This window comes from Lepus europaeus, chromosome 1 (assembly GCF_033115175.1).
Source record: "Lepus europaeus isolate LE1 chromosome 1, mLepTim1.pri, whole genome shotgun sequence".
NCBI lineage: Eukaryota > Metazoa > Chordata > Mammalia > Lagomorpha > Leporidae > Lepus > Lepus europaeus.
The window spans coordinates 10,617,198-10,644,881 of record NC_084827.1 but is presented as its reverse complement, the minus strand read 5'-3'; the positions used below and the strand labels follow the sequence as shown (position 1 = coordinate 10,644,881).

General features: G+C 57.7%; 2 protein-coding genes across 5 annotated transcripts; both read right to left on the bottom strand.

Annotated features, from left to right (window-relative positions):
• LOC133764361 (zinc finger protein 398-like) lies at window positions 1-10,578 on the bottom strand. Its single transcript, XM_062198034.1, has 5 exons — window positions 10,555-10,578; window positions 8,581-8,934; window positions 8,027-8,121; window positions 2,536-2,687; window positions 1-1,538 (listed from the first exon to the last, which is right to left on the bottom strand). The coding sequence occupies exons 1-5, from the start codon at window positions 10,576-10,578 to the stop codon at window positions 406-408; spliced, it is 1,758 nt and encodes a 585-aa protein (XP_062054018.1). The 3' UTR covers window positions 1-405.
• A 427-nt stretch (window positions 10,579-11,005) lies between these two features.
• ZNF783 (zinc finger protein 783) lies at window positions 11,006-24,476 on the bottom strand. Of its 4 annotated transcripts, none has more exons than XM_062193339.1 (8): window positions 24,388-24,476; window positions 22,482-22,865; window positions 22,269-22,395; window positions 21,983-22,111; window positions 15,987-16,154; window positions 15,499-15,681; window positions 14,630-14,740; window positions 11,006-13,876 (listed from the first exon to the last, which is right to left on the bottom strand). In XM_062193339.1, exons 1-8 carry the CDS (start codon window positions 24,409-24,411, stop codon window positions 13,071-13,073), a joined length of 1,932 nt encoding a protein of 643 aa, XP_062049323.1. In that variant the 5' UTR covers window positions 24,412-24,476; the 3' UTR covers window positions 11,006-13,070. The 4 variants fall into 4 exon arrangements, with proteins under 4 accessions (XP_062049323.1, XP_062049388.1, XP_062049440.1 ...); XM_062193404.1 differs by having other exon boundaries at window positions 15,553-15,681; XM_062193456.1 differs by lacking the exon at window positions 14,630-14,740.
• Between the last annotated feature and the right edge of the window lie 3,208 nt (window positions 24,477-27,684).

Genomic DNA, 27,684 nt, shown 5'->3' with positions numbered 1-27,684 from the left:
AAGGACAGTGGCCTCTGCATGGCTATCAGCGGGCAGCAGGGGGTATGGCAAAGGGTGCCAGCAGCCCCCCCCCCCTTCAAAGCACTGAGTCACTGCCATTTCCCCAGTCACTTCCTTACCAGAACAAGGCACAAGCAAGTCCTCCCCCTGGCCAGTTCTAGTGAGGCCCGACTGGGACGACTCCCTCCACCTCAGCCCTGCCTCCACACATGACCCCTGCAGCAAGAAGCCCCTTGGGCCCTCTGCCAGCCCTGCAGCCCCTAGGAGCCCGGTCCTTCTTGGCGAAGTGGTGGCATCCTGCACAGGACGCCCTGACCCAGCCAAGTGTCCTTAGATAAGGTCGGCTTGGAGTCCAGGACGCCAGTGGCCTGAGCCCTCCCTGGCCCCGTCAAAGATCTCTGGGCGCTACCCTGCACTCTCCATCTTCACAGGAGACAGCGAACTGCGCGAGGTCACCCCCACACCTTCCTGACCCCTGTCACTCAGTCGCCTGCCTCCCCGGCATACCCCGGGGTCACACCCCGTCAGGGCACCCTCAGACCCGGCTGTAGCTGCAGGGTCGCAGGCGGGCCTCCCCCATACCGCACCTTGGAGGAGGCTCCTGGATGGCTCAGGGCTTGGGGAGCCCCTGTCGCAAGCCACACAAGAAGGAGTGGCCTGGCTGGCATGGCTGCCCTGGTGGCGTAGCAGCCAGGAGCGACAGGTGAAGCTCTTGCCACACTGGCCACAGGGATAGCGCTTCTCTCGCGAGTGGCCGCGCAGGTGCCGCAGGAAGCTGGGCTTGTGCGTGAAGCGGGTGCCGCACTGGGCGCACTGGAAGGCACGCTCCCCCGCGTGCACGCTCTGGTGCACGGTCAGGTTGGCCAGGCGTGTAAAGCGCTTGTCGCACTGGGCACACGGGAAGGGCTTCTCGCCCGTGTGCGTGCGCCGGTGCTCCACCAGGGTGGACAGGCGGCCGAAGCGGCGGCCGCACTGGGCGCACGGGAAGGGCTTCTCGCCCGTGTGCGTGCGCCGGTGCTCCAGCAGCGTGGACAGGCGGCCGAAGCGCTTGGCGCACTCGGCGCACTCGTAGGGCTTCTCACCGGTGTGCGTGCGGTAGTGTGTGGTGAGCGTGGACTGGTGCACGAAGCTCTTGCCGCACTGGGCACAGGTGTAGGCGCGCTGGGTCCTGTGCGCGGGCCGGCGGCTGGTGAGAGTGGCCTGCTGTGCCAAGCTCTGGGGACACTGAGCACAGGCCAAGGGCTGGGGACCAGGGTGGGCTTGCTCATGCGGTGCACTGAGTTCCTCCTGGTCAAGGCTCTGTCCACACTCAGCACAGGGAGAGCGCTGCTCTGTGACCCCAGCAGCTGGCACGGCCTGGCTCTGGGGACCTGGGGGCAGGGAGGCCACCTCCCTCTTGCTGGGGGCAGGAAGCAGATTCCCACAGGTGAGCCCCCCAGAGCCCTCCTTGCCAGGCGCCCCCTCCGCTGCCCAGGCTGGCTCTGGCCCCTGGGGCTCCTCCTCCAGGCTCCTCTTCTCTCTGCTGAGCAGCCAGGTCTCTGCTGGAGGGGACACAGACAAGCACAGCCAGTGAGTCCCTGGGCCATCGGCTCTGGAGCCAGGCACTCTGACCACTTGCTTTCCTGGTATCTGAAGGCCAAGGCTTGGGGACAACTTGTCACCAGAGGCCCTCTCTGTGGCCCCAGTCTACGTGGTCCCATCTGCTGCCACCCGGGGCGCGCCCTGTGTTACTCCACACGTCGCCCCATCGCCCTGCTCATCCCAAGACTCAAGGGTCTACTCCAGAGGACACACGGGTACCCTGTGCACGTCCTCACTACAGACTGTCTGGGCCAGTCCCGCTCCCAGCTTCCCAGCTGCAAAGGCCTTTGACGGGGGGCGGGGGGCGGGGGGCACCTGTGTCTTATGTACTGTGCTGGTTACACTAGGGAAAAATGAAGCCAGGAAGAGGTTTTTGGAATAAAAGGGGGATAATTTCAGGCCGGCGCCGTGGCTCAGTAGGCTAATCCTCCGCCTTGCGGCACCAGCACACCGGGTTCTAGTCCCGGTCGGGGCAGCGATCCTGTCCCGGTTGCCCCTCCTCCAGGCCAGCTCTCTGCTGTGGCCAGGGAGTGCAGTGGAGGATGGCCCAAGTGCTTGGGCCCTGCACCCCATGGGAGACCAGGAGAAGCACCTGGCTCCTGCCATCGGAACAGTGTGGTGCGTCGGCCGCAGCGCGCTACCGCGGCGGCCATTGGAGGGTGAACCAACGGCAAAAGGAAGACCTTTCTCTCTGTCTCTCTCTCACTGTCCACTCTGCCTGTCAAAAAATAAAGAAAATAAAAATAAAAAGGGGGATAATTTCATGCAGCTGACTGGGAGGACGCCACACAGCAAACATAGGAGGCAGTGGGCCTCTTTAGGGCACTCGCGCAGGACAGGGCCCTGCAGGGATCGTCTGTCTCCTAAGGCCAGGGCCCTACAGGGATCGTCTGTCTCCTAAGGCCAGGGCCCTGCAGGGATCGTCTGTCTCCTAAGGCCAGGCAGGAGCCTTACCTGAGCACAGGTGCATAGCAGCCATCCCCTGCGGAACCTGCGGCTTCCTCCCGTGTGCCTCTTCCTCTTGTTTGATCCAGGGCAGAAGTCCTGGTGCAGACTCCAGCAGGCCTGCTTCTGAGGGAGAGAGGAGGGGGCCCTGAGGGCGGCAGCTGTCCAAGGTGTCTCTCCCCTGCCAGATCAGCCTGCGACCAGACACCAGCAGGCACACGGACGGCAGCGCAATCCCAGCAAAGGCAGGGCAGATACTGGGGTTTCTGACAACACGGATGCATGGTGTGGCAGTGGGGAGTCGGGAGAGCTGGGGGAGCCCAGCCTGCACGAGACAGGCTGTGAGCTGTCCCGAGATGGCCAGCGGGCTCCTGATGCCCCGCGATCCTGCATGGGCCCCCCTGCTTCCAGGTCTCCTCGGCAAGCAGGTGTGCCTGGGGCTGGTTCTATGGATACAAGGAGCGCTGCCTCTCCCAGCCCCGCGACTTCTGGCAAGTTACTTAGCCGCCCTGTGCCTCAGCTTCTTCATCAAACGGCCATAACAGGGGCCGGCGCTCTGGTGTAGCAGGTAAAGCCGCCGCCTGCAGTGCCGGCATCCCATATGGGCGCTGGTTCAAGTCCCGGCTGCTCCACTTCCTATCCAGCTCTGCTATGGGAAACCAGTAGAAGATGACCCAAGCCCTTGGGCCCCTGCACCCTCGTGGAAGACCCAGAAAAAGCTCCTGGCTCCTGGCTTTGGATCGGCGCAGCTCCGGCCATTGTGGCCATCTGGGGAGTGAGCCAGCGGATGAAAGACACTTCTCTCTCTGCCTCTCTGTAACTCTTTCGAGTAAAATAAATAAGCCTTTAAAAAAAATCAGAAATAAACATGTCATCCTTAAAGGAGCAGGCCCCCTTCTTCCCCTTGTCCCCTCTTGCTCCCTCCTTACTGGCTACAGACATTGAACCATGGTCACAAGGCAGAATGCACTAGAAGGAGCCTGGGTCTGTGACCCTGAGAGCAGCCAAACAAGCTCTGGCTGGAGAAAGAAGGCAACCACTGTCTTGTCTAAGCTGCTGTTCTGCTGTTTTCATTGTCCCACAGCCTCTGTTGTAACCCCTGTCCTCCATTACACAGTGCCCTGGCCAGGCACCCTTCAGACCTGAGCAGCCTCATCAATCCACGCCGGTCTCCAAGGTCCATCTGAGCAGCTAGCAGCGGGGGTGGGCGTGTGGCTGAGTGGGTAAAGCTGCCACCTGGGATGCCTGCACCCCACAGCACAGTGCCCAGGGGCAAGTCCTGCCTCTGCTTCTGATGCAGCTTCCTGCTGCTGTGCATCCTGGGAAGCAGTGGACAATGGCTGAAGGACATGGGCCTCTGCCACCCACATGGGAGATTCTGGATGGAGTTTGTGGCTCCTGGCTGTGGTCTGTGGGCATTTGAGAAGTAAACCAGCAGGTGGAAGACAAGAAGATAAATAGAGAGATAGATAATCGCTCTGCCTTTCAAATAAATACAAATAAATAAACTTTTTTTTTTTTTTGACAGGCAGAGTGGACAGTGAGAGAGAGAGACAGAGAGAAAGGTCTTCCTTTTGCCGTTGGTTCACCCTCCAATGGCCGCCACAGCTGGCATGCTGCGGCCGGCGCACCGCGCTAATCCCAAGGCAGGAGCCAGGTGCTTCTCCTGGTCTCCCATGGGGTGCAGGACCCAAGGACCTGGGCCATCCTCCACTGCACTCCCTGGCCACAGCAGAGAGCAGAGAGCTGGCCTGGAAGAGGGGCAACCGGGACAGAATCCGGCACCCCGACCGGGACTAGAACCCGGTGTGCCGGCGCCACAAGACGGAGGATTAGCCTGTTGAGCCACGGCGCCGGCCACAAATAAATAAACTTTTAAAAAAGAATACGCAGGGCTGGTGTTGTGGCCTATTGGGTGAAGCCACTGCCTGTGATGCCAAAATCCTGTATTAGCACCGGTTCTAGTCTTGGCTGCTCCACTTCTGATCCAGCTCCCTGTATGGCCTGGGAAAGCAGCAGAAGATGGCCCAAGTTCTTAGGCTCCTGCCACCCATGGGGGAGACCTGGAAGAAGCCCTTAGTCCCTGGCTTTGGGCTGGCCCAGCACTGGTCATTGTGGCCATCTGAGGAGTGAATCAGCGGATGGAAGACATCTCTCTCTCTCTCTCTCTCCCCCTAACTCCGATTTTCAAACAAATAAGATAATTTTTTTTAAAAGAGAAGAAGAAAAGCATAGGCAATCATTTTTGCTTCTTCCTGTCCCAGACTTGACACAGGGCAGGTGTGATTTCTGTTAAACAAATGAATGAGCAGAGACCATTCTCAGTGATGACCTCTAACATCAACACACACCGCTCAACAGTGGGGCTAGCACTGTGCTCTGGGACCCAGGGCCACAGCTCATTCCTTCTGCCGTACACGGGGCACCTTGACACAGTGACACTGAGAAGACACCAGCCCAGACCCACGGGCCTGGCCACCACAGGCAGCCAGGGCCCTAAAACCAAGTCCCTACCATGCGGTGCCAGACCGTCAGAACATAGTTACTTGCAAAGGTTGGAGGCCAGTCAGTCCCTGTTCATAGGGAACCTGGAAGCTTTGTCCTCACACTGACCGCACCAGAACCACCTGAGGAACGGGCCAGAACACAGGACTGCCGGGGCAGGCCCGCTGGCTGTGGGTCCCGGTTTCCACCTTTTCCTGGAGGTGCCTGCCTGGGAACACTCCCAGCAAATAAAGTTGTCTCGCACCACACACGCGGGGACCCAGCAGCAGGTGCACAGGGAAGAAGCGAACTTCTCTCTTGAGGCATCGGGAAAAGCTTGCAGAGGGTGGAATACAAAACGGTTTATGCTCAAACAGGGAGGACAACCCAGCCCACGGGGTGGCCCCGAGCCCCCTGCGGAAGCCCCCTTCTCCCCCTCCCAGAGCTTACCTGAGACATTCCCTGCCGGGGGCTTCTGGCCCCAGGCACCCCAGTCAGGCCCTGCTTCTGCATCCGCCTGAGAGTTGCTGCCCCCTGGGAAGTGCGTGGTGACCGCAGCTTCTGATGCAGCCCCAGTGCTACCCCCGCCCGCTGTGGGGACCCGGCTGGGTGGCCAGGGTCTGGCTGCGGTGCCTGGAAAGGCTCGCTACCCTCGTCAATACTCCGCCGTCCTCCTGGCTCCAGACTCCCTAGGACTGAGCACACCCACTCCAAGGCCTGCACTTCAAGAGAGGGCAAGGCCTGACCCTTAGTGCCCCGGGGTGCTGCGGCCCTCTTCCCTTTGTTATGTGTGTCCAGGCGTCATCTGACACCTACGTGACCTTCAAAAGGAAAAGCTTTGAAAATTGCACCTGATGCGATGCTACTATTTGAAAGATGAAACCGAGCTCCTAAACTGGCTCGCTGCTCATTTAATACTGACTCATTATTTTTCATCCTGGTCTGTGCCAGGCACAGGTTAGGAGCTGAGGGGGAAGGTCCAGCCAAGCTGTCGGCGCCACCAGGAGAGCGCAGCCTAGAGGAGGAAGAAGGAATCGGCCTGCGGAACAAGGCTGAGCCAGGACAGCAGCTGCGGGCCGTGGGGACAGAGAGGGCTCAGGGAAGGTCTGGAGTGGGCAGCCGCGCCCCCACCCCTCCCCAGGGACCCTGCCCAGGCTCCCACTCTCAGACGCTTACCGCTGTGCCCTCCCCACAGCTCCCAGAGGGGCCCCTCGGAGGGCTCCGGGCTACAATGCAGGAAGAGGCAGCCCCAACAGCGCACTCTCCCTGCCGCTGCGAGCCCACGGGGACTTCTGACCCCAGGTAAAGGCAAGAAGCACCGGCCCGCCCGCCTGCCGAGGGACTCACCAGTGCCAGGCCGCGGACATCCCTCTGCAGCGGGCAGGCTGCGGCCGCCTGCCTCGTCTCCACCGTCCATCGGGCTCAGGAGCAGCAGCTTGCTGGTGGCCGGGTCTGGGGAGAACAAGATAATGGCAGGCCATCCTCTGTAAGCCCGGAGCAGGGCCTGCACCGCTCCACGGTCTCCCGGGAGCACGGAGCGCGGGATGGGGAAACTGAGGCCCAGGATGGGGCGTCAGTGGTCAAGTCTCCTGCTGCCCTTCCTTCCCCAGGTTATCCCAGCCTCCCTGAGGGTGGGTGGGCGCCCTCCCTCCCCACCTCCCCCACAGCACGCTGGGATCATCTTCTGGAAGAAGAACCTTTGCAGCTGGCCAAGGGAAGCAAGGCACATGGCTCTGGGGCTCAGCCTTTCATGGATGGGAGGGAGCAGACCAAAGGCCAACTGCTCACCTTCCCAAAGCAGTGAGAGTATTTGGGGGCGCAAGCAGGCTAGGATGGGAGTGGGGGTAGCCAGAAAACGCCGGGACTAAGGCTGGCGCTGTGGTGTGGAAGGTTAAGCCTCCGCCTGCAGGGTCGGCATCAAAGGGGGGCACTGATTCCGGTCCCGGATGCTCCACTTCTGATCCAGCTCCCTGCTAATGTGCCTGGGAAAGCAGCAGAGGATGGCCCAAGTGCTTGGGCCCCTGCCCCTATGTGGGAGACCCGGAAGAAGCTCCTGGCTCCTGGCTTCAGCCTGGCCAAGCCCCAGCTGTTACGGCCATTTGAGGAGCGAAGCAGTAGATAGAGGATCTCTCTCTCTCTCTCTCTCTCTCTCTCTCTCTCTCTCATTCTCCCTCTCCCTCTGTAACTCTTTCAAATAAATAAATACATGTTTAAAAAAAAAAAAAAAAAAAACAGGGGCCAGCGCCATGGTGCAGTAGGTTAATCCTCCACCTGTGGCGCTGGTTCTAGTCCCGGCTGCTCCTCTTCCAGTCTAGCTCTCTGCTGTGGCCCAGGAAGGCAGTGGAGGATGGCCCAAGTGCTTGGGCCCCTGCACCTGCATGGGAGACCAGTAGGAAGCACTTGGCTCCTGGCTTCAGATTGGCACAGTGCCGGCCATTGAGGCCATTTGGGGAGTGAACCAACGGAAGGAAGACCTTTCTCTCCGTCTCTCCCTCTCACTGTCTGTAACTCTACCTCTAAAATAAATATCCAAGACTTATCAAGTTCTGAGTGTTCCAGGCCGGCCCTGATTCTCTGGACCTAGGGCACCCTGAAAAGCACAGCCACAGTCAATCCTCCTTTGGTGGGAGGGGCTTCTTGAGACCTCGCAGCATGCAGGGCACAGCCCTGCGAGTGCCCGAGGTGCAAAGACCGAGGCGGGGAGGTCCCAGCTTACTAGAAGTGAGCGAGCCGGCAGGACAGAGTGTGGGCAGGAGCCGCCTCTGGCGCCACAGGAAAGGCAGAATGGCGAGGAGCAGACCCCGACTTCCAAGTGGCCCCCACGAGACCTGGACGAGTCATTTAACCCCTCTGCACTTCACTTCACAAGACCCAAAAGCGGGAATTCAGGTACCTTCCACCTGCCGGCAGACGGAGGGCTGGTCAGCGACCTCGGTGGGCTCCTGTGACTGAATAAGGGAATGAAGGCCAGGCGTGGGAGCCCGCAGGGGCCGGCCTCTTACCCGGGTTCCCCGACACCACGTGCCGGCCAAGCGCCTCCTGCCACGCTGCCATGCCGCCCCACTGCTGCTCCGAGCACACAGCGGCCACCTCTTCGGAAGTCAGGGGCACCTGGAAGTACAGGTCATCGGCATCATGACCACTTCAGAGGACTAAAACCAGCTAAGGTATTTTCTCTTCCCCTCTGGCCACACCCACTTCAGGGAAAGGGGTGGAGCCAGGGGATTCAGGGTCAGGGTTCCTGGTTCTCCTCCCTCTCCCGGCTACACACACACCCGTGTCCTCCACATGGGCTTTGTGGAGGGGCTTTCGGCTGATTTCCCTTACCTTTATCCCACCCTCACTCCCAAGGGTCATGCGGGCATGAGAGCTACAACCACTGGCCAACCACATCCCAGACAGATAGACAAACAGACAGACAGACATCTTTCCCGGGTCACCCTTTTCCTCTGACGTTTCCCAAGCCCTTCAAAGTCAACTGGTGACGAGCGTTAGGAGCCACGAGGGCCAGGAGCACCCCTCCGCTGTGAGTCCCAGTGGGTCCTCTTCACCCACACGCAGCTCCTGTACCTTGGGGACCTCCCCCTTGCTGCCCGGGGGCAGCCGAAGGACCCAGAAGTTCCTGTTGCGCAGCAGGTTCTCCACGTTCTCCAGGCGCCGCTGCAGCAGCCCGTACTCCTGCAGCAGGGTGCCCAGCACGGCCCACTTGCCCTCCAGCTGGTTGCCGAACTCCACGGCCGTCTTCTCGCAGTCGGCCAGCTTCTTCTCGGCCGTGCCTGTGCGCCCCTCCAGGCTCTGCAGCCGGGCAGCCTGGGACTCCATCTTCTTCTCCATGGCCTGAACAGCAGCCAAGATGGCCAGCAGGGAGATCTCCGCGCACTGGACCTGGGCCTCTCGCTGGAAGTCAGTTCCCAAATGCCAGTCCTGCAACAAGACACCAGCAGGTGAGCCACAAGGAGAGGTGCCCAGAGCCATCCTAGCTTCAGGAAGGTCAGGGTCCTCTGTTTGAGGGGAGCTTCTGGTTGCTAGAAGTCCTTTCTGGTCAGATCCCTTGACCACAAAGGCAGCAGGTCCTGGACCCCACAGAGGTGGCCCCTACAGGAAGAATCTTAAACCAAGCGAGGAGCAGTGGAAAATGAAATGGCAAACGATTACCATCCAAAGGGGACAGAGAGCCTGAATCCCTGTTCTACCACTCCATAGTTGGGTTAGTGCAGCCAATGACTTGACCAGCCATGTTTCCTTTCCCTGGGGACACAGCTCGCCAAGAGCAGGTAAGGAGTGAGTGAGAAACCGGAAAACAGCCCAGGCAGCCAGCTCAGTGCTCACCTGCCTCTAGAGCAAACCTCCAGTTACTGAGCGCAGAGACGAGCAAGGCCCCGTTGTTCTGCTCTCAAAGATCGCTGTGGTATCTCTGCCCTGACGTCCACTGCTGGGTGACTTCCTGTCCCGTCTGAGATCCTGGGTCCGCAAGACCTTGGTGCTTTGTCAACCAGCCCAGCACGGCCTCCACTTGGAGGCCAGGTCCTTGTTGCCAGAAACGGGACAAAGCTAAAAACCAGCACCTTACAGTAATCAGAGCAAGGAACTATTTCAGAGAATACCCCGCTCATGGGAGTTGGAAAATGTACCATGTATTCTTAGAAATAATGAAATAAAATGAAAAAAAAAAAAAAACCCACCCAGGAGGGTCTCAGTGGGACACTGCCAAAAACAGAAGTCTGAGAACCCCACCCACGCCCACCCCGCCATGCAAATCCTCTGCAACTTCAGAGGCTGCCACTACTGCCTTAGTGATCATGTGAATGAAATGTGCTAGAAGAATGGGAAGCACTTGGGGTATGCAACACTAGCACCTGCTACGCTTTTTCTAGCAAATATAAATGGATTAAAGAGCAGACGTGTCAGGAACCAGAGACTGATTAGTGCGCTCTGCACAATGGAGTTCCCCAAAGCGTCCTCCCAAACAGCACTCCTACTAGGCACTGGTCACCTGCTGCCTCTCTTCTCTGTGCCCCAAGGCAGGCCACTGACCCCTGTAGGCTGCAGGAGACAGACACGGCTGGGACGAACGTCCTTGGCCTCCTGCAATGCCCTGCCTCAGATCCGGCATCCAGGAACGCACCTAAAACTAAGGCGAAGCAGTTTCTGCTTGCACGCGGAAGACAGCCCCTCCCCCTGCGGAGGCCCGGCTCTCGTGGTGGGGGTGGCCTCGGTCACACCTGCCTCTGCCCCTCCCTGCAGCTGCCGCAGAAAGGGCTTCCTGGGGAATTCGGAGATCGGCACCGGGGGTGTAGGCTGGGCCCGAAGGACCGTCCACGAAGAGGCGTCCACAGCCCCTCCTCCACCCCCACCCCCACCCCGGACAATCAGAGCAGAGCCCATATTCCACGAGACGGCAGGGCGGCAGGGCACCTCGACGGTTTATTTTATGGCTGCGTCCCCACTGCCTTATTCCGTGCTTGTCAGGAAAGCGCGTCCCTCCGTGGTCTCATCTTCCTCCCTCTTCCAAGACATCCTCCCGGGGAGCTCATCCTCCCTTACCGGAGCCGGAGCCGCCTCAGCCATGGCCCCAGCACTGTCCGCCAGCCTCGGGAGTTGCAGGCGCCGCCTCGTGGTCCTCTCTGCAGGAGGCCTCGGCCCACCCTTCTGCACACCGACTGGGCTGGATGCTCAGGGGTGCTCAGGGAGCGCGGAGACAGCCGAGCCCCACCCGTGGCGGGCGCGCTGAGCCACAGCGCACGGCAGTGGGCAGCCCGGACTCGGGTCCCCATTGGCCGCCCTGGAAAGCCCTGCCCCTGCCCCGCGCTCAGCCGGTCCCTGCGGCCCGAAACAGGCGTCCCATTGGCTGGCTTTGGAGCCCGGGCTTGGAGGGAGCCTGGCAGGTGCGGGCACCAGGCGCTTCTCTCCAGCCAGCCGAGCCCCAGCACCCGCAGCACCCCAACTGCCCCGCACCGCAGCTCAGGCAGCGTGCATGCCACGCGTTTATGCCGACATGTTTATTGAGCACCGACTAGGGGCCAGGCTGTCCCTTTCACAGTCCTCAGGGGCCCAAACACTTCACTGCTTTACAAACGAGGAAGAATCTAGGCCCAGAATTCTGGGACCCCGCCTGCAGCGGTACCCACGCCACCTCCTTTCACGTGTTTCAACGCAAAGCTTCCTATTGCAAGCCAGGCCTAACCCAGAGCCGAGCACACAGCGCTCTGAACTAAAACAAGGGCGGGGGTCGGGGAGTGGAGGGAGCCAGTGCCTTGTGAATATGGTTTGTGTTTCTATTGGAACATTGCACAAACACATGGCATTTACCATTATAAAACACAGGTGTAGGAACTGAAAAAAGCGTTAGCCCAGGGCTTCCCACCATCTCAGGGCTGCTCCTGCAGTGTGGGTTAAACTCTGATCAGCTACACTGGCACCACCTCCTCAGAACTTCCGCCCACCCTTCTCTGACCTGGGGCCCCCAGCAAGGGCAGGGGTGGCACAGCAGACAGGGAGCACCCACAGCACAGAAGGCTGCTGTCACACTGCCGAACCCAGTGAGCTCGGCTGCACTGCCTTACACACTCATCTTGGCCCCACCAGCCCCTGGTTCTGTTCAGAACTTTGGGAGGAGTGTGAGGGGTCAAAGGGGAAACAAGGTGACACGGCTGGACACCCAGGAGCAGACCTGACCACTGCTGCCTCTCATGGAGCCAGGCAAGGCAGCAAGTCATCAGGATAACTGGGTACCCAATGCTCCAGTCTCGGAACCATCCACACCCAGGCTGATTCACAGGTAGCACCCAAAGCGGGGCGTTTAGAAGGCACAAGAACACTTCCCTCGGGACTCCACTAGGCGTGGTACTACTGCCTGAACTCCCGCAGCGGACGCAGGCCAGTAGGAAGCCTTACCTTGCTGCAAACCGCACAGAGGGATTCTAACTGCAGGGAGGGCTGCAGACCAAGACGGAAGAGAAAGGCTGTCCTGACCCTGAAAGGACAAACCTGTGTATCCCAGTGCCTCTAAATCTGACCCTGACAATTCTAAGGTGACCTAGGACACCGGGGCCATCACCCACTTGGACAGACGAGGAACCTAAGACTAAACCTGGTTGAAGGATTCACCCAGATCTCCCAGACCATTTCTGCCCCAGAGCCCATACTCCTCAAAGAACCCTCCACCTGAGAGGAGACATCGGAGGCCGAGTCCAGGTGGACTGTCACAGCCATCCTCCTCTTGGACAGGAGCCTCCTGGGCTCACTCTGCACCCCCCTTCAAGGCACTGCTTGGGGCGCTGTCAATGGAGCACCTGCATCCACGACCCTGAGACCCCCTGTGGTTAGTGTAACCCACCCCAGCTCAGCTTCCTCTCCACGGTAATGGGGTAGACGATGGTGTGACTACCCTGCAGGGAAAGTGCTAGGAATATTGGGGCTCACTCTGGGCCAAGAAACACCCACCTGGGAAGACCACTGGCCTCCAGGACAGCAACCAAAGCATCAAGGCATCACTATCAAAAGCCACGGGCTGTTCTAAACTGGGCCCCTCTCCCAGCCCTGCCAGCCCCACAGAGTTAAGTCCTGCCCCGCCAGCCTGGGGCTCTTGGTCCTTTTTGCAACTGTACACGACACTTGGAAAAGCTAAAGGAAAAATCCATTAAGAAAAAAAGATGCTTCAAAGTAAGAGTAGAAGACGTGCAGGGTCTTTCCTTTGGGCTCATGCTGGCCGCTGGCAGGAGGCGACTGTTGTCTGAATCAAAGCCATGAGGGGAGGGCCTCTGTCTCTGGTCCCCTGGACTGTCTGTGGTACCTGCCAAAGGCCCTCGACAAACACTGGCATCCCCTAAGCCTGAAGGAATCCACTGTAAGTCAGGAATGCAGAAAAAAGGCAGCAGAGTGCCAGACCTAGGAAACAGGGACTGGGAGCATCTGACATCAAAGGGGCTGTTGCTTCCCAGTTGAATGGAAAAAAAAATAAAATAAAAAACCACCAAAGTATCTGAAAACAAGAAATCAGCCAGAGGCACAAAGGGAAAGGCCCCTCGCGGCCAGGGCGGCCCAGGGAGGGCTCCGCCTGCTCAGCCTTCCTCCAAGTGGCTGGGGCCGGGCAGGGGTGGGCTCCCCTGGCGGGCATGGCCCCGGGCATGAGTCTGCATGTGGACAGCCAGGTGGTGGTTCCGGTTGAAGGCCCGGCCACACTGGGGGCACTGGTAGGGCCGCTCGCCGGTGTGGATGCGCTGGTGACGGAAGAGGTCCGAGGGCCGGCGGAAGGCCTTGCCGCAGTAGGGACAGGCAGGCCAGCCCTGGCTGTTGCCCGTGTGCAGGCGCTGGTGCAGCAGCAAGCTTTTCCTCTGCTGGAAGAAGCGCAAGCACTCGCTGCAGTGGTACACCTTGGCGGCTGCCGGCCTGCGCCCCACAAACGCACGGCCTGCCAGGGAGCGGGGGCCCTCGGGCTCCTCGGGCAGCCAGCGGATGACGGGGCCAGGCACCACCACCTCCCCCGGCTCCAGCGTGGCGTCAGCTTCGCCCCACTCAGGGCCTGAGCTGTCCCCAGCCTCCCTGTGCTCCTCCTCCACATGGGTCCGCTGGTGGATCGTCAGGTTAATCTTCAAGCGGAAGCTCTGCCCACAGTCAGGGCAGGGGAAGGCCCGCTCGCGCCGGCGAGGGAGGACACGGGGCGGTTGACCCATGGCCCCTGGCGACCGAGGCGCCCCGACCCGCACCCTCGGCACCCCCTCCGCATGATGCCGACTGGGCCCCCCCATCCTGCTCCTGGGTCCTTTGGGGATTCTACACTTGGTCTGGCTCGGGGACCCCAGAAAGAGCTGCTCAGGAACCATCTCGTCCTCAGACGGTGCTTCTGTCTTGATGGCCACACCACCACCTGGCAAAAGGAATCCGTGTTGGTTTCCAACTGGACCGCATCTGCCCCCAAGTCACTCAGCCCAGTCTGCATCCAGGTCCATCCTGCTGCTACCTCCCCCCAAATCCTGTCTCCCCACGTGCGCTGTGAGCCCCTCTAGCCCGATGTCAGAACTCTAGGACAGAGCTCTGACATCAGGCCCTGCCTCCGAAGCGTGCCACAGGGCCTCTGCAGCCTGGAGCAGTGAGCGACTCCCCCACACTCAGCGCTACTCCCAGGCACAGCACATCTGCACGGGGCGCCCTGCCTGCCTGCATCACGCCTTCTGCCACCAGGCAGCAGGCACCAGCCCAGAGGCTCCTGAGGAGCTGCTGGCACAGAGCCAAGAAAAGGACAGGCTGATGGGCTGGGACCTGAGACTTGAGGCCACAGCGGTCAGATCTTGGGGGCCCCTAGGGCAAGGAGGAGGGGTCCTGGCACTGAGCCCACTGGAAAAGCCCGGTTAAGGCAGGGGGGCCTAAAATCACAGGCTGAGCCTGGGCCACTTGAGGCTGAAACGAGGCCACGTGGATGGCTTTTCTGTCATCGGAACACAAGCTGGCAGTGTGCAGCTTGCTCTCAAATCCTGTCTTTCCAGCCTGGCCAGACTATAGTGGGGAGAGACTTCCGGAAGTCCACGCTGGGGCTGTGGGCGGGAGCTCCATCACCTGACCCCACCACCCCTCTCCTTGCAAGGCTCCACCCTGACCTCATGTGCCTTTGCCCCTCATTCACCTGGCCCCCTGCTGGGCAGGATGTCTCTGGGAGGGGAGACTGGTGCCTCCCCCTCTGAAGACTCTCCCTCCTGTTTAATCAAGGACAGAACGCCGGTGCTGGCTGGAGGCCCTGCGAGACAAAGAATCCGTGAAGACCCTTCCCACACTGGATTCCCAGAGGGAACACACTGACGGACCTGCCAGGAAGAGGGAGCCACAGACTTTGGTCCAGAGGCCTTCCCAGGTGAGAAGAGAGCAACAAAGGCCCTGCCCCAAACCCCCTGCAGGCCGCTAATACCTTGTCCCCCTGCACCTGAATGTCACCCTGCCGGTCCTCAGGGTGACAGGGCTTGGGGAGGCCTGGGCTGATCCAGGTAAGCAGCAGACAGGCACACTGCCCTCCTACCAGAGATCCCACCTCTCCAACTCCACGGGCAGGGCCCAAACTTATACGCTGGCTGGGAAAGGACACAGGGACAGGAGATGTCACTGCCCACTGAGGGAGGCCACGCTCAGCGGGAGACACGTAGAAAAAGCACGGGGAGAAGGCAACAGAGGCAGAGTCAGGCTGGCAGCAAGAAGGAAGAGCAGGCCAGAGGAGGCCACACAGCCGGGCACACACAGAGACGGAAGCCACACGCAGGCACGGCACACACAGCCCCGTCGCCCAACCACAGCGAGAACCCTCCCCAGCCGCACTCCAGCCAGCCTAGCGAGCCCAGGACTCCAGCAACTCTGCTCAGAGCATCTGCTGTGGTGAAAATGCTAAGACCTACCTTCTTTTCGGCCTATGTCGGGGGAGCCAGTCTGCCAGTCCAGGCAGGTCCCCAGCCACTTCTCCCGCCCCCAGACCTCCAGCACGTCTTCCCAGGACCATGTGTCTGGTACCTGTGCACTGCCCTGGGGGACCATTCATGCTGCTGCCCTGGCTGTGCCCCTCACCCGTGCCTGGCTCGCAGGGGCTCTCTCTCGCTGCTGAGTCCTGCTGCTGTTCAGGGGCCTGCCCTTCCGTAGGCTCCTGGTGGGCAGGGCTGACCGGGCTGGGGATGTACTCCGGGCATGGAAGGAGGCCTGGGGAACAAAAATCAGTGACGCCAAGCACAGCACGGAGGCCTCCCACCCCAGTAGCCAGGGATCCTCCGGGGAAGGGCTAAATACACTCCCTGGGGTCCTGGGGTATCAGCTCAAACAAAGGGCAGAATAATGAGGTGGGCCTCCCCAACATCCAACACCTGAACTCGGCCCAAGGCGGCCACACTCAGGGTGGGTGTGTGGCACGCCAGTCACGTCACCTCTCAGGACACCCGCATCCTCACTGGAGCGCCTGTTTGAGTCCTGGCACCCCGCTTCCAATCCAGCTTCTTGCTAATGCGCACCCTGGGAGACAGCAGGCGATGGCTGGGGTACTTCGGTGCCTGCCACCCACGTGGGAGACCCGCAGTGAGGTTCTGCCTCCTGGCTTTGGCCTGGCTCAGTCCTGGCTGTTGCGGGCAACTGAGGAGTAAACCGGCTGAAGGAATGTTCCTCTCCGTCTGTCTCTCTGCCTTTTAAATAAAATGAGAATGATTTTTAAAAAAAAAAAAAAAAACAAAAAACAGGAATACTTACAATTTTTAAAAAAATGTTTACAATTTTTTTAAGGCCTTGATAATTCCCCGAGAGAACCAGACAGGTCTTAACAGAGAAGGGGTAAGAACTTGGCCCTGTAAGCAGAAGAGAAAGGCCCTGCTGCCCTACAGCCACCACAGTGGCTTGCTGGCCTCCTCCAAGCCACTCTAGAGTGTCAGGGAGCCCAAGGCGCAGCACAAGACACACAGTGAGGCGGTGGCCTCTGCGGCGTCAGCGCCTCCACTTGAGCAGGTTCTCCTGAGATAACTCTCCACTCTCTGCACCAGCTGCGGGTTCTCGTCCCTTATCCTCTCTTGCTGAGAAGTCTGAAATCAGACGACCAGCATACACAGACAAGGCATCCAGACTCACTGAAAAAACTGGCTCCACCTCCAAACCTGAGTTTGAACCAACTGTGTCGGCTTTTCCGGAACAGTGGAGTCTTGAAAGATGTGTCAGAGATGCCCAAGATACAGCGGCCCAAGAGGCGGCCCGTCCACTCGGCTTCGACAGATACTTCCCTTCTAAAAGAAGTGGTAAAGCTAGCCACCGTGTCATCAGAGGGCAAGGTGCTGGTGGAAACTGCTAACACATCCAGGGAGCTGTCTCAGATGTGGGTGTGCTGTGGGGCAGACATCATCCACAGAACTGTCCCCAGCCCCTACAAGTGTTACCGCCACGATAGACCCAAAGGCTTGCTTCCACAGCAGATCCTAAAAATCTTAGTATCTCATCTTCTGAAGGTTTCTCTTTGGATCCTTCCCACAACAGAGAAGCACCTTGTTCATCCCACTGAGAAGTCCACATGGCGACCAGGAACAAAATGAAGCCTCAAAAAAGGAGCGGAAAAAGTCTGAATCAAGAAATTTTTACATTCAAGAGCCACTAAGGAGTGAAAATAATTTTAAGTGATTTATTTAAGTATTTATTTGAGAAACAAACAGGAGAGAAACTGGGATTTCTTATCTGCTGCTTTACTCCCCAAGGCCGTCACTGGCCCAGGCTGGTTCAGCCTGAAGACAGCGGCCAGGAATTCAATCCGGGTCTCCCACATGGGTGGCAGGGACCCTACCTGAGCCATCACATGCTGCCTGCCAGAGTGCACATCAGCAGGTAGCATGACTTAGGAGGACGGCTGGGACTTGACCTGCGATATGGGATGCAGGACTCCCACCTGGCGTCTTTACCAGAAGACCGAATGCTCATCCCCAAAACTACTTTCCAACAGTGGAGAGAAGAGTGAGTCAGACTAGGGAATGCAGACAGCAGCGGGAAGGCAGCTGCACTCCCAGACGTAACCCGGCCAACCAGGGCTGTTTCCAGTCAGAGAAAACTGGTCCTCCCCAAAGATACCGCCTCGGTGAGAAGAAGACCCACAGAACCCCCTGGACTCCAGTGGCTCCTGATGAAGAGGAGGAAGCAGAGGGAGGTCCCCAAGACCAAGAGGCCAGACTCACTCACAGTGACTTTCACAGACCAGCAGGAGCGACAGCAGCAGCATGGCCAGGAAGATGCTCTAAACCCAGCTGTCACCAGTGACGTCTCTTGTCCCTCAGCAAATGGACCCTCAGCCCCAAGGGGCGTGTGTGTGTGTGTGTGTGTGAGCAAATGAACCCTCAGCCCCAAGGGGTGTGGGTGTGTGGGTTTGTGCAAATGGACCCTCAGCCCCAAGGGGCATGTGTGTATGCATGTGTGTGTGAGCAAATGGACCCTCAGCCCCAAGGTGTGTGTGTGTGTGTGTGTGAGCAAATGAACCCTCAGCCCCAAGGTGTGTGTGTGTGTGTGTGTGTGTGAGCAAATGAACCCTCAGCCCCAAGGGGTGTGTGTGTGTGCGTGTGTGCAAATGGACCCTTAGCCCCAAGGGGTGTGTGTATGCGTGTGTGTGGGTGAGCAAATGAACCCTCAGCCCCAAGGGGTGTGGGTGTGTGGGTGTGTGCAAATGGACCCTTAGCCCCAAGGGGCGTGTGTGTATGCGTGTGTGTCTGTGGGCATGTGTGTGTGTGTGTGTGGGCGTGTGTGTAAGAACTGAACTCAAACAATACACACTGAAGTGCTTAGATGTCAGTTTGGTAATCTATAAATCTTTTCTTCCTTTTTAAATGAACATATTCTGAATGTGATTTCTGTCTCAGAGGCCCTGTTAGAGGGTTTACTTATTTTAAATATAGTGATTATTTAAAAACAAAACAAACAGATTCTGGCTTTTTAGAGACTCCTGATTCAGAACACTACCATATGGACGGTGTTGTAGAGCAGCAGGTAAAGCCACTGCCTGCAACACCAGCATCCCATATGGATACCGGTTCAAGTCCCGGCTGCTCCATTTCCAATCCAGCTTCCTGCTACTGGCCTGGGAAAAGCAGCGGAAGTTGGCCCAAGTGTTTGGGACCCCGCACTCATGAGAGAGCCATCCCTGGCCATTGCAGCCATTTGGAGAGTGATTTTGGAGGATCTCTCTCTGTGTAACTATTCCTTTCAAATAGGTAAAACTAAATTAAAAAAACAAAACAAAACAAAACAAAACTACAAGTGACTCCCAAACCAGGCAGGTATGAAAGGATTGCCTGGGGAGCCACTGTAGAACCCCAACATTAGCATCAGTAATTCTGGGTGGGACTAGGAAGTATGCATTTTTAAAAAATTTCTTAGAGCAAAAGAGAGGGCCTGAATAAATAATTGAACAAGAAACTAAAATAGTGCAGTGGTTACGACACTGCGTGGGGCACCCACATCCCATACTGAGTACCTGGGCTCGATTCCTGGTTTCACCCTCAATTCTAGCCCCTACTCATGCATACCTTGGGAGGCAGCAGTGATGGCTCAGATGGTAGGACCCTGCCACTCCACATGGGAGACCTGCACTGAGCTCCTAGCCCCTGGCTTTGGCCTGGTACAGCCCCAGCAACTGCAGCCACTGGGGCAGTGAAACAGTAGATGAAAGATCTCTCTGCATCTCTGTGTTTCAAATTAAAAAAAGTTTTTAAAAAATTAATTGGCCTCTAACATATGAAAGATACTCAACCAGCCGGCGCCGTGGCTTAACAGGCTAATCCTCCACCTTGCGGCGCCGGCACACCGGGTTCTAGTCCCGGTTGGGGCACTGGATTCTGTCCCGGTTGCCCCTCTTCCAGGCCAGCTCTTTGCTATGGTCCGGGAAGGCAGTGGAGGATGGCCCAAGTCCTTGGGCCCTGCACCCGCATGGGAGACCAGGAGAAGCACCTGGCTCCTGGTTTCAGATCAGCATGATGCGCTGGCCGCAGCGGCCATTAGAGGGTGAACGAACAGCAAAAAGGAAGACCTTTCTCTCTCTCTCACTATCCACTCTGCCTGTCCAAAAAAAAAAAAAAAAAAGATACTCAACCACACTGAGAGCTGCCATTGAGACTATGTTGACAGGAGCCAGCATTGTGGAGTAGCAGGGAAAGGCTGCCACGGGTGACAGGGTCCAAGCACTTGGACCACTTTCCACTGCCTTCCCAGTGCATTAGCAGGGAGCCGGATCAGAAATGGAATAGCCAGGATTAGAACTAGCACTCTGCTATAGAATGTGGGTGTTCCAAGTGGCAGTTCACCCCATCGGGCCGCAGTGCCCACCCCTCATCTTCCTTTTGACCCCGCAGTGCAGCTTCTAGGAATCCATCCTAAAGATACACTGGGGGGCAGGTGTCGTGGCACAGCGGGTCAAGCTGCTGCTTGGGATGTCCGCACCCTGTGTCAGAGTGCCGGCTGTGTCCCAGCTGCTCTGCCACTGATGCAGCTTCCTGCTAATGCGCCCAAGAAGGCAGCTGGAGATGGTCCAAGCGCTTGGGGCCCTGCACCCCATGGGAGGCCTGGAAGAGGCTCCTGGCTTCGGATCGGCCCAGTTTTAGCCACTGCAGCCATTTGGGGAGTGAACCAGCAGATGGAAGACCTCTCTCTCGATCTCGCCCTCTCTCTGTCTATAACTTTGCCTGTCAAATAAATGAATAACTCTTTCAAATCCAGACGAGAATCCTCAATGGCCAATTAATTGTTGTGGAAAGTTGATGATGGGGATCTTTATAATAGAAGATAAGGCAGACAATCCCAAGACGAAGGACAACCAGACCTTTGTGCCTCCTGATGCTACAGCAGGGAGTACATAGCGCCACCTCTCAAGTGGTCTTGCCAAAAAAACGGAAACTCCTAAATCATCCTCTTGATGTTCTTATCAGTTCATGGGAGACACAGAAAGTAAAAGAGGATATTAAGGAACACCAAATCCAAAATGTGGTAAAGCAAGAACAATTACATCCAAACGTCAACAAATACATGGCCTGGAGGGTGAGAGCCACTACTGATGAGCCACCAGAATGTGGTCTCTCTGTAGAATGAAGATTGTTCAGCCAAGAAAGGAACACAGTACTTACACTACAGCATGGACAAACTTTGAAAACACTAAAGAAGTCAGAAGGTCACAGATCGTATAATTCCACTTACATGAAATGTCCAGGATAGAGAAATCCAGAGACAGAGAACAGATTACTGGTTGCTTGGGCGGGTGAAACGGGAATGCAGGGTGCATTAATGGGCATGGGGTTTCTTTTTCATGGGACAAGATTGTTCTAAAACCAGAGTGTGGTCACACAACTCTGACTACACTGGAAAATACTGAACTGAATACTTTTAATAGGTGAACTGCATGGTATGAAACTTATATCTCAATAAGACTGTTTAAAAAATGAGAGGAAGCAGCAGGTACTTAGCTTAGCAGTGAGAACACCGGAGTCCCTAGGCCTGAGTGCCAGCTCCGGGCTCCAGCCTCCTGCTAATGCAGACCCTGAGGCAGCCAGCAGTGCCGGCTCAGGCGACTGGACTTCCTGCCATCTCAGTGGGAGGTCAGCTCCCCGCTTCAACCCGTCTTAGCCCCAAAGGTTGCAGGCATTTGGAGAGTTAATCAGCAGATGAGAGTTAGCTCCCGCCCCCTCTCTCTGATTCTCTGCCTCTCAACGAAAGAAGGAAAAAAAAATGTAAAGGAAGAGCAGACTTTACAGGCTTTTGACAGACAGGAGACGTAACAAAATGCAACATGTGGCCTTTATTATAATCAGGATCCAGACACCTACAGAAAACATTTTTGAGACAATCAGGAGAAACCCAGTAAGGGCTAGCTATTAGGTGATATTCTGTGGGTGTGACAATGGTACTGTGGTTATGTTTAGAAAAACGTATGGATGACGCACGTGTGGCAGGATCTAGCTCGCTGCTAGGTCTGGTGATGCTCACCTGGTGATCCCCTGAACTACTTTTCCACTTATTTTTTAAAACTGTATTTTTTGGAGGAAGCACCCAGAGCACTGTGATGAGCAGTCGCTTTGGCATCTCTGTCCACAGGGAGGGAGGGAGGCCCCTGACCACCTCTTGCTGACTTCAGCCTTACTTGGGAAGCAGCAGCGAGAGGCACAAGGAAGATACGGACACCCCTGCAGGTGCCAGGAGGTGGCTCAGGTGCTACTGCTGCTCTCACTACTGGAAACGAGTCCCCACCTATAAAAGCCCAGGGCTGACAGGCTTTCCGAGTGCCCTCTCACTCGGTCCCACCACAGCCCTGTGAAGTGAGCGCTGCCTGCTCCCCCGGGCAGACGCAGACTCTGCGTGGCTTGAGTGGCCTTGGACAGAGCATGCCCCACTTTGGATTAAGGGCTGATGGTCCCTTCCTGGCCTGCCAGACTGTCTGGGAAGCCCAGGAGAGGGGGGCCTGGCTCAGTTTGCCCCAGCGGCTCCCCTACCTGGCCCCCATACTCACCAGTGGCTGGCTTCCTTGGACATGCAGTTTCTTCCTCATCCTCCTTCTCCTGGCCCCACTGGTCTTCAGGACAGGGATTCTCTCCCCTCTCCATCCGGGTGAGGATGTCCGGTTTGGAGATGGCATAATCTGGACAGAACAGGGAAGGAGCGGGGAAAGAACTGGGTCCCAAGTGCCCACAGAGAGCCCGAGATGCCCAAAGAAACAGACGCAAAGCAAAGACACAGACCGCAAAGACACCCAAGCTGCACACAGGGAGGCCCAGAGGCTCCCTCTGCGGCCTTACCCAGGGAGACCAGCGTCTCATAGTTGCCCCTCATCACGTGCTTGTACAGCTCCTTCTGCCAGTCCTCCAGCTTGCCCCACTCCAGCTCGGAGAAATACACGGCCACGTCATCAAAGGTCACGGGCACCTGGAACCACAGGGTCACACTCACTCGCCCAACACTTACAGGCGCGGCTCCTCGGGCTCCCCCACCCCAGGGCACCCACGGGCTACCTTGGGGACCTCCCCCTTGCTGCCCGGGGGCAGCCGCAGGATCCAGAAGTTCCTGTTGCGCAGCAGGTTCTCCACGTTCTCCAGGCGCCGCTGCAGCAGCCCGTACTCCTGCAGCAGGGTGCCCAGCACGGCCCACTTGCCCTCCAGCTGGCTGCCGAACTCCACGGCCGTCTTCTCGCAGTCGGCCAGCTTCTTCTCAGCCGTGCCTGCGCGGCCCTCCAGGCTCAGCACTCGGCTCAGACAGGAATCCACCTTCTTCTCCAAGGCCTGAATGGCAGCCACCACGGTCCACAGCGTGATCTCAGTAGAGTACAGGTAAGAGTTGTTCTCAACAGCTGCCTGGGGCAAAGGAGGTGTGGAAGGCCGCTGGTCCCTCTCCGGAGCCTGCTCACAAAAGAGAAAAGAGAGATGTTTCCAGAAGTACCAATCACACGCTTTACCTGCCCTCCGGAAGCCCCACCTGGGCTCCCAAAGGCCAATCGACAGCAAATGGGGATGGAGGGGAGCCGGGACACGAGTCGGGGTGAAGCCACTATGGCAGGAGACACGGCCAGCACGTGGGAAACAGGCGGGAAGACAGGACCAGAGAGGGTCAGCATCCACTCTCGGTGACGCCCCTCTCTGCACCTGTCTCTTCCTCTAGACAGGAGCTCTGCACAGTCCTGCACTCACAAGCCGGCAACTTTGGGGAAAGTTCCCAAACGTCTTTCAACTTCACTTCCACGTCTAGAAAACGGTGAAGAGTAGTGGGTCCATAACAGGAGCAGCTCCCCAGTGTACCTAGTATAAAGTCTACACTCCCCATCCCAACCTCTCCGACCTCACACCCTCGCTGCCGGCGGTGACTCCGGGGTTCCGCGGGGAGCCCCAGCTCTCCTCCACCTGACACTGGCTCTCAGGCCGTCTCCCTGGGCACCTTGCAGGCCCTCCGCGCCCCCTTCAGAGCACTGACTGTCTATAATGCTTTCAAGGCCTCCCAGGGGCCTGCCCCAGGAAACCAGGCCATAAACCTGCAGGATCCCAACCCCTCCTTTCTCCCCTTGCGCTCAGGGAACCCAAAGGCCACACACCAATCTCACTAGGCAGTGAGGAGGGCCAGGAAGCTCCCTCTAAAAGCATCCGGGGAAGTTATGGGGGGGGGGGGGGGGGGAGCCACTGTAATCCAAAAGCTGTACTTTGGAAATTTATATTTATTAAATACAAGTTTAAAAAATAAAAAATAAAAGCATCCGGAAGAAGCAGGGTGCAGAACTTCACCGACACAGGGCTTAGAGAGCTCTCTCTGCCTAAGGTTTTTTTCCCTCGTGTGTCAAAAATGGCCAAAGGATGCTTTTCTTCAGATTGGACAGACCGCACAATACCAAGGCAGTGTCCTACAATCTGCCAAATTAATTTTTTAAAAGAAAAATTTAAAAAAAAAAAAAACCCACACCTCTTTTCCCTGTTGTAAACAGCATTCGACTCCCTTTTTGTGGAAGTGTGATATTCGGTCTCTTCAAAGTCGTCTAATTCCGAGGTCCTGGCCTGGGCAAGTGACCTTAGCCGGCTCCACTGTGGGGTCGTCCCGTGGAGGGGGCGACCCCGGCCCTTCCCGCCTGCCCGCCCCGGGGTCTCAAAAGAGCAGAAACGCCCTGTGGGGGGCAGGGTCTCATCGTGGGGTTCCAGCCCAGGGCCAGCTCGCCCGGGCCCCCGACGTCGGGGCCCCGCCCGCCGGGCCTGGGGTTTGGGCCGCCTGGTGGGACTTCCACTAGGGACTCCGAAGGGCCGAGCGATGAGCCGGGGCCGCGCGCTCGGAGGCGGCCGGGGGCCCTCCCCTCCGCCCGCCGGGCCGCAGCCGAGACCCTCGCGAGGGCCCCCGGGGCGGCGGCCTCCGCGGGGCGGGCGTCCGCGGGGCCGGGGCGCTTACCACGGCAGGCGCCGTCTCGGCCATGGCTGCCCGCGTCCCGAGCTTGGTCGCAGTCCTCGGGCCGGCCTGTCGGGCCTAGCGAGGCGCGGCGGCGACGGCGGAGGCGGAGAGGGAGCCGCCCAGCTTCGGAGCGCCTGCCAGGCGGCCGCGAGCTGCGTCCCGAGCCACGTGCCCCGCTGGCCCTTTAAAAAAGAGCTGCGCTGGGCGGCCGCGCCCGAGGGCGCGCACAGCGCCCCCTGCAGCCCGTAGGACCGCACGCCGGCGGCCGCCGCCCCGCCGCGGCCCGCGGCCTGGCCCGCCCGCCCGCCCGCCCGCGCAGACGGCCGCGGCCCTGAGGGAGTGCACGCGGGGCGGGCGCGCCGCGGCCTGCGGCGACCCTCGGGGCCGCCAGTGACGGGGCCTGGCGTCCCAGGCTGAGAGAAGCGGGCGTGAGCACCTGTGTGGGAGAAGAGGGCGGTCCTTGCCGGCTCCCCCCAGTTCTTGCCGGTTTAGACCGTTCTAGCACCTCCAACGCGCCACTTTATTTATTTATTTTTTTAAGATTTTATTTATTTATTTGACAGGTAGAGTTACAGATAGTGAGAGGGAGAGACAGAGAGAAAGGTCTTCCTTTTGTTGTTTCACTCCCCAGATGGCTGCAAGGAGCCAGGCGCTTCTCCTGGTCTCCCATGGGGTGCAGGGTCCAAGGACCTGGGCCATCCTCCACTGCCTTCCTGGGCCACAGCAGAGAGCTGGACTGGAAGAGGATTTGAGGCCTCTCCCTTCTTCCCCACGGCCGACTCCTGAGCAGTTACCGCGGGGAGCCCCAGCCGTCCTCCACCTGACACTGGCTCTGGGGCCGTCTCCCTGTCGGCACCCTTGGCAGAGCCCCCTGAAGCCCTCTAGGCCACACCAGTCTTGTGCAGGTTGGCCACCATCTTGGGATCTTGGTAGTCTGGGCTGGAAGCAGCTGGGATCACCGCAGGAGTCAATGCATCGCTAATTCAGGCCGCAGCGAGGCATCCTGCGCACACCACTTCCCCGAGGACCCATTTGAAATAAAATGTGCTGTGTGCAGTTTAGGCTTGCTTTTCTGCATTTCTCATTCGTCTTGCAGTCTTTGTCCAACAAGCCAGCAAACCCTTCCCATTAGAAGCTAGTCTGCAGTTCTCCGGGTGTTTAGGTTTTCATTGTGTGGGTGCAGAAAGTTCCCCTAAATTTGATCCAAGCAAGAGTGGTCAACTAACATTAGAACATAAAGAAGGCCGGCGCCGCGGCTCAATAGGCTAATCCTCCACCTGTGGCTCCAGCACACCGGGTTCTAGTCCCGGTCGGGGTGCCGGATTCTGTCCCGGTTGCTCATCTTCCTGTTCAGCTCTCTGCTGTGGCCCGGGAGTGCAGTGGAGGATGGCCCAAGTCCTTGGGCCCTGTACCCCATGGGAGACCAGAAGCACCTGGCTCCTGGCTTCGGATCAGCGCGGTGCGCCAGCCGTGAACCAACGGAAAAGGAAGACCTTCCTCTCTGTCTGTAACTCTACCTATTAAAAAAAAAAAGCATCCCTAGGATCTCACCAGGAGTAGTCCAATACAGTAAGGATTACAAATTACGAGTAAACTGTGACCTTACAAAAGTTAATGTACAGCCGGCGCCGCGGCTCACTAGGCTAATCCTCCGCCTTGCGGCGCCGGCACACCGGGTTCTAGTCCCGGTCGGGGCACCGATCCTGTCCCGGTTGCCCCTCTTCCAGGCCAGCTCTCTGCTGTGGCCAGAGAGTGCAGTGGAGGATGGCCCAAGTGCTTGGGTCCTGCACCCCATGGGAGACCAGGATAAGTACCTGGCTCCTGCCATCGGATCAGCGCGCTGCGCTGGCCGCAGCGCGCCTACCGCGGCAGCCATTGGAGGGTGAACCAACGGCAAAAGGAAGACCTTTCTCTCTGTCTATCTCTCACTGTCCTGTCAAAAAAAAAAAAAAAAAAAATTAAAAAAAAAAAGAGTTAATGTACAATGTAAACAGTCTGGAAAATAGAAAATGATAGTATTTAACAAACTCTGCTCAGAAAATATTTAAAATTTTTTCTTATTGTCATTTTATTTGAAAAGTAGAGAGTCAGACAGCTCTCATAGCTGGTTCACTCCCTAAATGTGGTCAACAGCCTGGGCTGGGCCAGGCTGAAACCAGGATCTTGGAATTCAGAGTCTCCAGTGTTGGTGGCAGGAACTCGAGTACTTGAGCCATCATCTGCTGCCTTCAGGCTCTGATCAGCAGGAAGCTGGCTTGAAAGCACAAACAGAACTAAAACCCGGGCACTTTCTCACAGGAGATGCAGGCATCCCAAAGGTTCTTTAACCACTGCACCAAATACCTGTCCCAGAGCCTGACATTCTGACAGCTGGTTTCATGGGGAAACAGTTTAAATAAGTGGGACTCAAGTTTCAGTGTACATCACTCACCCGGGAAGTTTCTTAAAAAGAGTCTGGACAGGGTGGGGAGGTTGGGGATTGGCACTTGTAAAATATTCCCAGGAGATACTCTACTGGCCTGGGAGTCAGCTTCCCACAGCTACTTTCCACTTCCATGCTCTGATTTTTTTTTTTTTAAAGGATTTATTTATTTGAGAGGTAGAGTTACAGACAGTGAGAGGGAGAGACAGAGAGAAAGGTCTTCTTTCTGCTGGTTCACTCCCCAAATGGCTGCAATGGCCAGAGCTGTGCCAATCCAAAGCCAAGAGCCAGGAACTTCTTCCAGGTCTCCCACGCAGGTGCAGGGACCCAAACACTTGGGCCATCTTTGACTGCATTCTCAGGCCATAGCAGGGAGCTGGATGGGAAGTGGGGCAGCTGGGACTCGAACCGGTGCCCATATGGGATGCCAGCACTGCAGGCAGCGGCTTTACATGTTATGCCACAGCACCAGTCCCCATTCTCCTATCCTTAAAGGGCAAGTTCAACAGTCACCTCTCAAAGCTTTTGAATTCTCACAGGCATTAGCCTCACTTAAGACATATACTTTATCTTGTACTGGCTCCCTTTTACAGCCTGCAAGTGCCCTGACTTACCCTTGTACCCCTCTGAAGAGCTTTGCACACAGAAGATACCAGGTATCTGTTGGTGCACAAACCCTAGCACAGAACAGAATACTGGGCCAGACTAGGGAAGTGCTGTGCAAAGGTGCAGCAGAGGAAAAGGATTTTGACTGAAGAAAAACTCCACTAGAGCAAGATCTTTGCATCATTTACGGATGTATCCCCAGTATTCGAAACAGTGCCTAGCAAACAGGTGCTCAATGAAATGGATGAGGAAAACTTTCACTGAAGAGG